General features: G+C 37.7%; 1 protein-coding gene across 3 annotated transcripts; it reads left to right on the top strand.

The window, feature by feature from the left end:
- Positions 1-1,073: 1,073 nt before the first annotated feature.
- Positions 1,074-12,873, top strand: LOC110898383 (phosphatidylinositol 4-phosphate 5-kinase 9). 3 transcript variants are annotated; one of them, XM_022145165.2, is made up of 10 exons: positions 1,074-1,207; positions 2,530-3,943; positions 7,716-7,883; positions 7,955-8,120; positions 9,311-9,421; positions 9,515-9,702; positions 10,384-10,541; positions 10,612-10,771; positions 12,378-12,666; positions 12,754-12,873. In XM_022145165.2, exons 2-9 carry the CDS (start codon positions 2,682-2,684, stop codon positions 12,652-12,654), a joined length of 2,490 nt encoding a protein of 829 aa, XP_022000857.1. In that variant the 5' UTR covers positions 1,074-1,207; positions 2,530-2,681; the 3' UTR covers positions 12,655-12,666; positions 12,754-12,873. The 3 variants fall into 3 exon arrangements, with proteins under 3 accessions (XP_022000857.1, XP_022000855.1, XP_035837919.1); XM_022145163.2 differs by having other exon boundaries at positions 12,378-12,873; XM_035982026.1 differs by having other exon boundaries at positions 1,102-1,207; positions 2,655-3,943; positions 12,378-12,873.
- Positions 12,874-13,314: the final 441 nt, after the last annotated feature.

The following is a 13,314-nucleotide window of genomic DNA, read 5'->3' on the forward strand; positions in this document are numbered from 1 at the left end:
AAAAAATACGTACATAACTTAACCGATTAAAGTATTGAATTAAAAAGAATAATTAAATAAAAATCTAAAACAAAAAACAATATCTAGAAAAAAAAATACGTACATCACGACTGGGTGCGGGATGTCTTGGGGGACATCCTCAAACGGGCGGGGATCTCGGTGAAGAAAGAAGCCCCCGTAAACTTTTTGACAGATCCGAGGGAAGGAAGATCCACATTGCGCCCCGTGGACGTTTTAATTTCGGGTGGGATGCAGGTAAACACGCGTGTGTCAATCTTACCGGGGTTTCCCCCCTTGTAGGCTTACGGGATACATGTTTTGTCCCTGGTCAGGCAATTGCAAAGGCGGCAGCGAAGAAAATGGACAAACATGCAAAAGACAGCGAGGATAATCAACATTCCTTTATCCCTTTTGCCTTTGATACCTTTGGCTCGCTAGCCCCAGAAGCCATCAGATTTCTTGAACGGGTCCAACGGGTTGTTCACAACAACATTTCGTCTCCTAGAGATTGGGGTTTCGTTTTTACTAGGTTAGGTTTCGCTATTCAAAAAGGGGTAGCGGCGCAGCTTGTTGCCCGCTTACCGGCTATTTTGGTGTAATTGTCCTTAAAGTTTTTATTTGAAATGAATAGTAAATCAAAGGGATTTGCAAAAAAAAAAAAAAAAAAAATTAGAAGCTGTTTGGCAACATCCCAGTAAGATGTCTAAATCATTAAGTGTTGAACCAGTAGGATGTCTGAACCATTAAGAGCGTGTATAATGCTTAACCGTTCAGAGCCAAATGTCTGACCAATTCAGATTAGAGGTTTTAACCATTCAGACTTTGTATAATACTTAACTATTCAGAGAGAAATGTATGAACCATTCAGACATCTGCTTGTGAAACAAATAGTCAAAACCATTAAATGCCGAACTAGTATGTGGTCTGACCCATTAAAATACTCATTAAAAATAACCAAACAACCCCTTAAAGTATTTGAATGAGTGCCGGAGAAAAGGGTAGCTTTAAAACTTAAAAGGTAATAAATAACATTTTGCAAGACAACTGTTTAGATTTCAATCCATATATATATATACACACAAGTCAACTGCAGTACATTATACTTCTAGCTTGAGTAGACAATCTATCAAAGCTCCTTCATAAATCTCCCACTTTTCTCTCTCTCTCTATATCTATCTATCCCTCTCTCTCTCTATATTATTTTCAGGTACACCTTCTCTCTGTTCAACTATATATTATTATACCTTTTGTTTGTAATATGTTTGTGATCTATTTTTAATTTTTGTTTATGATTGTTTGTTTATGGTGTTCATAAATTGTAAGTAAATCATATTTGATATATTATGATATTATAAGCAATGTTTCATTGTGTGAATTGCAAGGCTCAATTTGGAATCAGAGCCAGTTGTTGTGTGTGAACAATTAATCTGAATTTGCTTCAATCTGAAATCATGATTATGAGTGAACATGAACAATTTCACATTCTGTTTGTACTGTATGCTTTAAAGGTTGTACTTTCATCTTCTGTAACAACTTTGTGTGGTTAAAGAGAAATGGTTGATCCAAAATGCATGTTCATTTCTGTTGTAACAAACTTATTGTTGAAGATTTTATGATCTGAAACCCTAGCTGGCCTTTATAGATTTTATTACTCTTGTGTTTTTGCTCTTTAATATCATTTAATTGTTTTCCATGAGTTTAGGCCACTTTAGTCAAAAAAAAAAAAAAAAATGAAACTGTTTGTATCTGGGTCCTGAGGTTTTATTTTTGTTGCCATTTTCATCCAATTGGCAAACTGGGTTAGAATTTTCTGTTATCTTCTCTTCTTTTTGTCAATTTTCCTCATTTAAATGAAGGGTATAATCGTCATTTTTATGCCAATATATATTTTAATTAAATGAGAAAAACGACAAAAATGGGAGAAGTTAACAGAAAATTCTAACCCAGTTTGCCGGTTGGATGAAAATGACAACAAAAATGAAACCACAGGTACCCAGATACAAAAAGTTTCATTTTTGGACTAAAGTGACAAAAGTGGCCAAAAGTGGCCTAAACTCAGGGACTATTTTGGCATTTTACTCTTGTTTTTCTGCTACATATTATAAGTTCTTAGGCTACACGGTATGGAGGAACGGCCTCCACCGTCTTGGACCGGCGACGCACCAAACACCACGCCGCCCCCTCCCGTCCTCGTCCTGGGCGTCCTCTGCTCGACGTTGGGGACGATCACAAAAAGACAAAAATTATTCCCCCCTCCTCTCACACACCCCTATACATACAATATATACATACACATTTTAGGTCCATCCTCCCATTTCCACACTTCCATCCTCTTTGCCCCATCCTCATGCCCATCCTACGTGTCGCTTACGTGGCGGACCATCCTCCAAGGGAGGACCATCACCATACCGTGTAGCCTTAATTGTGGTTTTGTGGTATCTTCTCTTAGAAACAGGTAACTGTTGTACAAGTGTAATTTAATTTTTCTGTTACATATTATAAGTTTTTAATTTAATTGTGGTTTTGTAGTGTCTTTTCTCCGAAACAGGTAACTGTTATACGAGTGTAATACTGTTCTCTATATATAAAGTCAGTGTGTAACTGTTATTGTTATACACGCGATCAATATACAATACTTTCTGTTTAACCGGAAGGTATCGAAGAACTTCTAGGCGTTATGCATGTCTGGCTCGGTGGCCATAGCAGAAAACGTCGAACGAACGCTATCAATTTCAAACAGAACAAGATCTCTTGGTTCAGTGTCATTTCACAAGAATGACACCACCACTAATTCTCAAACAAATGGCGAAACGTCTCGATCTTCAACAGAAACGATCGCGGTTAGATTTGGAGAGCTAAAGCTCGAAAACGGGGAGTTTTACTCCGGTTCGCTACATGGAAATGTACCTGAGGGGTCAGGGAAGTACGTTTGGTCAGACGGTTGCACGTATGAAGGAGAATGGAGAAGGGGAATCTGGCATGGTTACGGAAAGCTTCATTGGCCGTCAGGGGCTTATTACGAAGGGGATTTTTTCGGTGGGTATATGCAAGGAACCGGGACGTATATTCGCGCTGATAAGCTAGTTTACAAAGGTCGTTGGCGGTTGAACCGGAAACATGGGTTGGGTTATCAAGCTTTTCCGAATGGGGACGTGTTTGAAGGGTCGTGGATTCAGGGGTCACCTGACGGGCCGGGTAAGTATACATGGGCTAACGGAAATGAGTATTTGGGTCATATGAAAGGCGGGAAAATGTCGGGTAAAGGCATTTTCACTTGGACTAATGGCGATTCATACGAAGGTAGTTGGTCTAACGGAGTTATGCATGGTTTTGGTGCTTATACATGGAGTGACGGCGGTCGTTATGTCGGGACATGGACGTTAGGGTTAAAAGACGGAAAAGGGGCGTTTTATCCGAGCGGGTGTCGGTTGCCCGCTCGACAAGAACTATACCTTAAAGCTTTGAGAAAACGAGGTTTGTTGTCCGACTTGCAAAAAGTCAAACAAGTTTCGCGTATTCAACATGCTTCTTCGATCGATATGGGACTGTTTAAAATCGGTAGTCGATCGTCTCATCGTAACACGTCTGATAAGTTTACAAAAGATAACTTCTTGAACTTGGATCAAAATAGAAACAACAATGCCTCTCTAGAAAGACGATGGAGTCTAGAGGTCGCTATCGAAAACGTTATGGGACATGATTTGGCTTCGGTTATGTCCGATCCTGTTGGGGAGAATGATAACAAGACTCCGATTCTTGAACGAGAATATATGCAAGGGATTTTAATCAGCGAGCTTGTGGTCGATAGTCGTTTTTCATCGGGATCTAAACGAGAAATGAAACGACAGAAGAAACGTGTGAAGGAAGTTAAGAGGCCCGGAGAAGCCATAATTAAAGGTCACAGGAGTTATGATCTAATGCTTAGTTTACAACTTGGGATCAGGTACATATCAGCTCTCAGAAATTTTATGGTAGAGTAAAGTACACGGATGGCCCCTGTGGTTTATCAAAATTTTGGATTTGGTCCCCAACTTTTCAAAAGTACATGAAGGGTCCTTGTGGTTTGCACTTTGTAACGCATTTAGTCCCCATGAAAGAAGTCTAAAGGTTTTAGCATGTCCAAGTTAGGGACTAAATATGTTACAAAGAGCAAACCACAGGGACCATCCATGCACTTTTGGAAAAAGTTGGGGATTAATTACGTTACAAAATGCAAACCACAGGGACCATCTGTGTACTTTTGGAAAGCTATGTTAGCGGAAGCCATCATCGTAATCGACATCGTATTCATGTTCGTGTGATTCTGTACGTGTGTTTGTACAGAGAACAGAGAACGAACTCTTATGAAAAATGGATATTAAATTGAAATCTTGGTGAATGATAATTGTCAACATAATATTACATATATACCTGGTCGGTTAATATCATAACCGCCACTAAACTATACTAAAATAATAACAATAAGAATAAGAATAATAATAAATTCCTAATGCTAAGTTTATATTCTAACACCATCCCCTAAACTTAGCATCGGTAATGGCTCGTCACGTCGGCTTTGATGATAAACACATTTTTCTTTAAACTTGTCATGATTCGTCCATAGATCCACCTTGATTTGTTTCGTGATGCCGAGTGCGGTAATATTGTTGTTCATTACCCATCTTGTCGCTGTAAGTCTTTGAACCGTCGTTAATGCAATTTCAGTGTCGCTAAATCGTTCTGTCGCTAACCTGTTTTCTGTCGCTATCTTCCTTCTTTTGTCACTAACTGTCGTCGCTAAAACTTCTTCTTCTGTCGCTGAAATCTTCACTAAATCATTCTTTTTTCTCTGGATCATCCTTTTGGATTTATTTGCAGAAGTATATCTGGTATAAACTTCTTTAAAAAACAGAGTATCATGCCTTTTGCCTTTCACTTCATTTATCATTGTAATTCTTCGTGTCCGATTCCTTTCTTGTTCTTCATGAACGGTTCCGGTTACCGGAACATCATCTTGCATATCGCCTTCAGTTACGAAGACATACGAGTCTTCATCTTTTTCATCGCTGCGGTCACCGGAATCATAGTATTCCGTTTCTTCGATTGAATCATTGTGATCCTTCTGATCACTGATTGGTTCTTCTTGATCTTCCCGATCGTAACCAACCATATAGACATTCGGGGTGAAGCATGCCCCATCGTAAACATCTTTACAGGCCAAATCATCTTTTCCGGAATCGTCTTCTTTTCTCCGTGTCATTACTTCGCCTGCATCTCCGTTATCTTCGTGACGTCCCGATTCGTATTCCATTAATGCAATTTCGTCTTGCAATTCCATTATTGCAATCTCTTGTTTCAAGATTGCAATCGCGCGTAATCGGGGACTCATATAATCTGAATCGCTATCTGTTTCTCGCCTCTTCCCGTGTTTGTTTTCCATCTTCTTCATCCGCATCTTCCCAGGATCACGTAATTCTGATCCTAATTCTTCGTTTTCTAACCATGCGCTCTGATACCACATGTTAGAATTCATTTGCACTTGGTTGGAATTCATTTGATTGTGCAGCGGACAAACACAAACCAGGCATATTTGATGTTGACATGAAAGTGATATTGAATCACCGATAAGAACAAGGATATGAACAAAAAGATTGAATGTGAAAGTGAACGATAATAAGCAAACGAGTGGACAAAGATTATAGCGGGATAATCTGTCTTGGTAACTATAAAAGTTACCGGTTATTACATATATATAGGTGTAACAATGGCGGTTGTTTTTGGCGGCAATAACTGTCATTAGACAGTTTGAATTTACCCGCACAAGATCCGACCCACCATTCGTTACATAATCATCCGAATTCTACTAACAATTCACTACATAACATACATATATCAGAACATAATAATTAAGTTTAATATTCATAATTAACATCCTCCCCTAAACTTGATTATGGTTTCATCTTCATCATCACGCTCTTGTTTGCTTCGTCTACCGCCTTACGTGCTTCATTAAAATTGAAGCGGCGGCGTTTCTTGTGCAGTCGCCAAGATCCTTCCCAGCTATTCCCAGCATACAAAGCGTAATGCTCTGCTGTCCCTTCTTCCTGCATCGGATCATTAACACTTTTGCATTTTCTTCCTTGTTCATTTCCTGCCGTTGGGTCTTCTTGTTGTTCAACCATTTCTTTATCTTGCACCTTTTGTTGTACAGATTTGAACTTATAATAATACACAAGAACGTCTAAATACATAGCGTAGATGATTCTAACAAAATCACCATCTTGATATTCGAAGCCGAGATCTTTCGCTATGGCCGGCCACAGGTTGTCAATGGTGACTTCTTGATAGCCTCCATCCTTTTCAACCATGACATAAAGGCTGAGTAAATCTATTCTTCTTCCATCATCGAGTACCGGTGGTATAGATCTTGAGGTTATTCCCAGTTTTTCTTTCAGAAACCAACCCACCATGATTTCGAACTTCATTTCAAGATCATGTTTGTATTTAAATACAAAGTCACGATCATCAATCATATCTAATAGGGCTTTACAGTCAGAAAATTCCTTGAATTCTAGTTCCCTTATGATCATTCGACTCCAATCAAATTCATTTTCATTCGAAACATTTAAGGTTTCGAAGTATGAATTTAAATAGTCATTCTTATATTTTTCGTTCACATCATTCAAATTCTGGATTTTTTGTATTTCCCTCTTCCCTAATTCTTCTTCTTTTGATAAACAGGTGATCTCATTTATAGTATTAACAACAGGCGTCGAAAACATCGGGTAAATCCTACAAGTGTCACCATTTTTCTTGACGGTGAAACCTTGCAACGATAACTGTTTCATACTTAGAACATTTCTGTCCAATTCAGGGGCATAAAAAACGCTTTGTATCTTCAGTTTTTCATTGTTAGACTTAACTTCGACACACCCTATTCCCCGGATGAACAGAAAATCATTTTCACCGGTTGTCGTGTCAACACCAACCAAATGCTTAATTCGTTTAAAAACATTTACATTACCGGCGTAGTGATGAGAGAACGAGTTATTGACATACCAGATGTCATCCCACTGACCGCCTTCTGTGCCGGTCACTATCATTTCACTCCGATCTCCTGCATCCATCCTGTGTGTTTGGATTCCGGCATTAACCGCTTGGTTAATCAGTTGTGTTGCTTCATCATGCTCTTTTGATTTACATGAATAGATTTGATGCCCTGGACGGTGGCAATAGAAACACAGTTTTACCCTTCGTTTGTTCTTCGCCCCTTCATGTTGTTCATCATAACAGTGTTGACATGGTAGTGTTGAGGAAGAAATACTGATTTCTGTAGGATTTCTGAACGTGGCTCTGATACCACTTTGTTAGCGGAAGCCATCATCGTAATCGACATCGTATTCATGTTCGTGTGATTCTGTACGTGTGTTTGTACAGAGAACAGAGAACGAACTCTTATGAAAAATGGATATTAAATTGAAATCTTGGTGAATGATAATTGTCAACATAATATTACATATATACCTGGTCGGTTAATATCATAACCGCCACTAAACTATACTAAAATAATAATAATAAGAATAAGAATAATAATAAATTCCTAATGCTAAGTTTATATTCTAACAAGCTATGGACCAAATAAAAAATTTTGGTAAACCACAAGGACCATCCGTGTATTTTTTTTTTTTTTACTTATTTTTTGAACCGATGAACGTTGAAACTTAAAATATGATTAGGTATACTGTTGGAAAAATAACACCAGTTCAAAAGCGAGAAGTACGCGGATCGGATTTTGGCCCGAGAGCTAGCTTCTGGATGCAATTTCCTAAAGCGGGATCTCAACTAACGCCTACACATCAGTCAGAGGATTTTAAGTGGAAAGACTACTGTCCAATGGTTTTCAGGTTGGTTGTGAATGATCATATAGTATTATTAATATACCTTTTTAAATTTTTTTTTTTTTTTTTTACACTAGGAACTTGAGAGAAATGTTTAAGATTGATGCTGCTGACTACATGATGTCTATATGCGGCAACGATGCTCTTAGAGAACTATCATCTCCCGGGAAAAGTGGCAGCGTGTTTTTTCTGTCGCAAGATGATCGTTTCATGATTAAGACTTTGAGGAAATCTGAAGTACAGGTATCCACATTATACGAACAACGGTCTCAAAGTGGTAGCAATTTATATCCAATTATTTATGGACGGGTTGATTCGGGTTATAATTGATATCTAATGGGTCAAATGGGCAAAAACAATTAAAAGATAATAAAAATAACTAGCAATAACAGAATCTGGTCAAACGAGTTCAACACGTCCAAATTCACAGAGTGTATTTTTATTGCATAAAAATGCCTAAATCATTTTCAGAAAAACTAGATTGTTATTGAAATAAGAGTAAAGTACATGGATGGTCCCTGTGGTTTACAAAAAATTTGGATTTGGTCCCTAGCTTTCCAAAAGTACACAAATGGTCCTTGTGGTTTGCACTTTGTAACGCATTTAGCCCCCAACTTTTTCCAAAAGTACATGGATGGTCCTTGTGGTTTGCACTTTGTAACGCATTTAGTTCCTAACTTGGACATGCTAAAACGTTTAGATTTGCAAAAATTTTGGATTTGGTCCCTAGCTTTCCAAAAGTACACAAATGCCATTTTCGAAATAGAATATTGTAATCATATTATTCTCTATGAGTAAAGTACATGGATGGTCCCTGTGATTTACAAAAATTTTGGATTTGGTCCCTAGCTTTCCAAAAGTACACAAATGGTCCTTGTGGTTTGCACTTTGTAATGCATTTAGCCCCCAACTTTTTCCAAAAGTACATGGATGGTCCTTGTGGTTTGCACTTTGTAACGCATTTAGTTCCTATAACTTGGACATGCTAAAACGTTTAGATTTGTGGGCGGGGGACTGAATGCATTACAAAGTGTAAACCACAGGGACCATCCGTGTACTTCTGGAAACCTAGGGACCAAATCCAAACTTTTGGTAAACCACAGGGACCATCCGTGTACTTTTGGAAACCTAGGGACCAAATCCAAACTTTTGGTAAACCACAGGGACCATTCGTGTACTATAGTTTTTAATAAAATTTGGACAAAAAGTGGCTCAGCCACCCCGACCCACTTTGGCTGCACAATTACCGGTTTTGACCGGTTACCAATACCACCCCAACCATTTTTGCCGCCATTAGCCGACTCAATACTCGTAACTGCTCAAAGTCAACCCTGACTTGTCATATTACTTCTTAGTGTATCACATGCATGATGTATCATTACATTTTAATCAGCTGTGTATATTTGGCTCGACTGACTTGCGCTAGCCTGTAGGTCCTTCTGCGGATGCTTCCGGACTATCACCGTCACGTGAAGACATACGAAAACACACTCATAACTAAGTTTTTCGGTCTTCACAGGATAAAACCATCAAGTGGTCAAAAGGTAATATTTCGTTTCCAATTTCGATAACGACGAACCTTTTTGTATTCAATATCGGTCTTGATGTTCCTAATATACTTCATATGAATCTTTCAGTTCCGGTTTGTTGTAATGGGAAATATGTTCTGCACAGAATTAAGAATCCATCGAAGATATGATCTGAAAGGTTCCTCTCTTGGGCGATCCGCAGACAAGGTTGAAATAGATGAAAACACGATACTCAAAGATCTTGATATAAACTATTGCTTTTATCTAGAACCTTCTTGGCGTGGTGCTCTGCTAAAGTAAGTACCGAAAGCTCTTTAAATATCATTGTGACACCTTAGACGAATCCCACATCGTTTTGTTTGCTCCTGAAGAGAGATAATGGGCCATGAGAGATGCCCTGCCTTGAATTAGCGGTGCACAAATCGGTTAACCGGTTTTGTCATACCCGTTATTGGTTGACTTGGTCAAAACCGGTTATGCCAATAGCCGGTTCGGGGGTATCGAAAACGAAACCATAACCTATGTAACCGGTTAGGTTATTTTAGGACAGGCTAACCTGTAATCGGTTATTAATTAACCGGTAATTTTATAAATAAGAAATCTGTTTTATTGTAAAAGAAAACTTAAAAAATGGTAAAAGAAAGTTTTATGAGGGCAAAATGAAAAAAAAATTAAAAAAACTCAAAAGATGGTTAAAAAATGGTAAAAAAAACACACACACACACACACAAAATGGTTAAAAAATGAAATAAACGGTTATTTTATGTTAAAACAATCGGTTAAAAAAACAGGTTGCTAACCGGTTCTTGTTCTAAAAACTATTACTAAATGAAAATTTCAAACATAATCTATATTCTATTACCAAATGACAATTGCATATATATACTACTTTCATGGCTACATTTACCTAGGTTCCTGTTTATGTAAAATAGTTTCCACTTAAGACGACACGATCATGTTTGTCTTTCTGTATGCAGTCAAATCGAAATCGATAGCAACTTTCTAGAAGCTCAGAATATTATGGATTACAGTCTTTTGCTCGGTGTTCATTATCGAGCCCCTCAGCACTTGAAATCTTTGATGTCTTTCAACCAAAGTGTAACAGCAGATGGACTCGGAATCGTTGCAGAAGAAGGTGATGCATCTTCAGTTTGATATCTGGTGATAGCAATTTATAACTTTTTTTTTTGTTGGTTCAATAACAGAATCTATGGAGGATGAGATATCACCTCAAGGACTTGTTTTAGTGCCACGTGGATCTGAAGATGGTAGTGTTGTTGTGGGCCCGCATATACGAGGAAGCCGTTTGAGATCATCAGCTACTGGTGATGCGGAAGTGGATCTCCTTCTCCCTGGAACAGCAAGGTATCCTATATTAATTACTAGAGTTGACAATTTAAACATGTCTACCCATACATGAGTTGGTTTGGTAATATAATACCTATAACGGGTCAAATGGGTCGATACATTTAAACGCACAGAATCTCCTCAATCTTGTTTGATTACTTTTGTAATAACATAGTTTTCTAATAATACTAAGTACATTAATCATCTATAAAAAATAGAGTAAAGTTCACGGATGATCCCTGTGGTTAACCAACACTGCGGATTTAGTCCCTAGTTTTTCAAAAGTACACGGATGATACCTGTGGTTTGCACTTTGTAACGTATTTAGTCCCCAACTTTTGCCAAAAGTGCATGGATGGTCCCTGTGGTTTGCATTTTGTAACGCATTTAGTCCCCAACATTTAGTGACTAAATGCGTTACAAAATGCAAACCAGGGGGACCATCCGTGTACTTTTGAAAAGTTAGGGACCAAATCCAAAATTTTGGTTAACCACAGGGACCATCCATGTACTTTACTCTAAAAAATATATATAATGTGTTTGGTGGCTGGTCATCCCGATTTGACATGTTTCGACCTCATCCAGAATAATACCTAATGATCAAAACTTGTTTTGACCCGTTATCCGACCCATCTGTGGTAGAGGTGACAATTTCGATCCATTGACCTACAAATGGGCCGATTTGGGTTGTGTTCTTATCTCAAGACGGTTCAAATCAAGAAATTTACTTAAAAGGGAATTGGTTAAATGGGTTGGGTCCAAACAGGTTAAAAGTAAGTCTATATTCAATGCATACAATCTTATAGAATTGTTGTGACTTGAAGTTGTAGATTAGTATTCTAGTTATGATTAACACATTAATACTTTATAAACTAAACTTAGCAAATGGATAAGAGAAAATTCACGGGTCACCCTAGCCCGTTTCGGCCGACTAGTTAGTTGTTACCCAACCCACCAAACCTCTATCCTGCCACCTTTAGACCAAAATGATGAACAGGTGCTAAACAGAACGTGTTCGTGGGTTGGCGAGTTCAACTCGACCTGAACCCGAAAATCGTGTCGTGCATATGAACCCGAACACAACCCAAATATTCATGGGTTGACCCAAAACGACCCGTTTAACCCGATTTTTTTTAATTTTTTTTCGCAAATTAATATATTATATTAAAATTTACTAAAGAAAAACAGAAATTTTTATAATACAATTACATCTAAATTATAGAATCTATGTCGTCTTTCTAAAGTTATAGTTATGGCATAAAATACACACCCAATTTAATTTATGACATAAAACATATTGTAAAAAATATGTAATATAATATAAATGGATTAAACGGGTCAACCCGCCAACCCGAACGGGTTGAACCGAACCTGACTTGTTTAGCTAAATGGGTTCACGGGTTCAACTTGAAACTGACGCAAACCCATTTAGACTAAACCCAAACCCGCGAATTACGTGTTAGGTTCATGTCGTGTTTTCGAGTCTTGTCAGAAATTCACACCTCTAATGAACATAACTTATCCAATTGTATAAGCATAACCAAACCTATTGTTTGCCAAAAAATGAAAATTGCTAAATTTATAATTGCCTTTTGTCATTTATTTTTGTCATTTTATTCGGCAGGTTACAAATACAGTTAGGAGTGAACATGCCAGCAAGAGCAGAGCTTCTTCCAGGCAAAGAAGAAAAACAAATGTTTCATGAGGTATATGACGTCGTATTATACCTGGGTATCATTGACATATTACAAGAATACAATATAACAAAGAAGATTGAACATAAATACAAATCTTTTCAATTTGATTCTCTATCGATATCGGCCGTGGACCCCACATTTTACTCGCGACGCTTTCTTGAGTTTATCCAGAAAGTATTCCCTCAAAATGGTGCATCGAACTAAAACCGTTCTACATTGCAACAATCTTGTACTGAGGTAAGTAGAGTGTCGAAAATGCAATGCAAGGTACAGAAAGTGAATACTGTGAATTTTGTTTGACATTTGGTTCTTAGATCTTTTTATTGCATACATATTGTTCTTTCAACTTTTCCATGAATACTTATTTGGGACAAAGTAATCATCCATCCTAATAGGTAATGCTAAGATTTTTTATTATTTTTATTTTTTATTTATTTATTTATTTTTTTATAATTTGTTACTAAGGTTTAGGGTTCAGCGAAATAGTCTTTCTTGGTGATTTTAGTGTCATCAAGCGATTTTACTTATGTGGGTTTGCTTAACACCAAATGAAATATGAATAAACATTGATAGTTAGAAGGCGTCGAGTGCACGCTCGTTTAAAATTATTGTCCAAGGTGGTAACTGATTATCATCAGCAAGATCAGCAACAACTTGGTCCGTTAGTGCCAAATATGATCAGTAGCAAATATAAATGAGATCCTGCTCCAAGGTTTTTCCTGCTGACAAGAGTTGTTGATGATGGTAAGTGAATAACCGTCAACCGTAACACCCAACTAACATACTCTTCCAAGAATAGTTGTGAACTTGTGATGTTTCAACTCGAACGTTGTGATGGTTTCCTAATAGGGCAAAAGATCAAAT

The sequence above is a fragment of the Helianthus annuus genome, chromosome 13, assembly GCF_002127325.2.
Source record: "Helianthus annuus cultivar XRQ/B chromosome 13, HanXRQr2.0-SUNRISE, whole genome shotgun sequence".
NCBI lineage: Eukaryota > Viridiplantae > Streptophyta > Magnoliopsida > Asterales > Asteraceae > Helianthus > Helianthus annuus.

What these genes read in the sequence shown, in the direction of transcription:
- LOC110898383 (XM_022145163.2), top strand. Translation starts at nt 2,682, where the DNA reads ATGTCTGGCTCGGTGGCCATAGCAGAAAACGTCGAACGAACGCTATCA. An exon ending in AGTTTACAACTTGGGATCAG is followed by an intron (nt 3,944 to 7,715) that starts GTACATATCAGC and finishes AAATATGATTAG; the next exon opens with GTATACTGTTGGAAAAATAA. An exon ending in AACCATCAAGTGGTCAAAAG is followed by an intron (nt 9,422 to 9,514) that starts GTAATATTTCGT and finishes TGAATCTTTCAG; the next exon opens with TTCCGGTTTGTTGTAATGGG.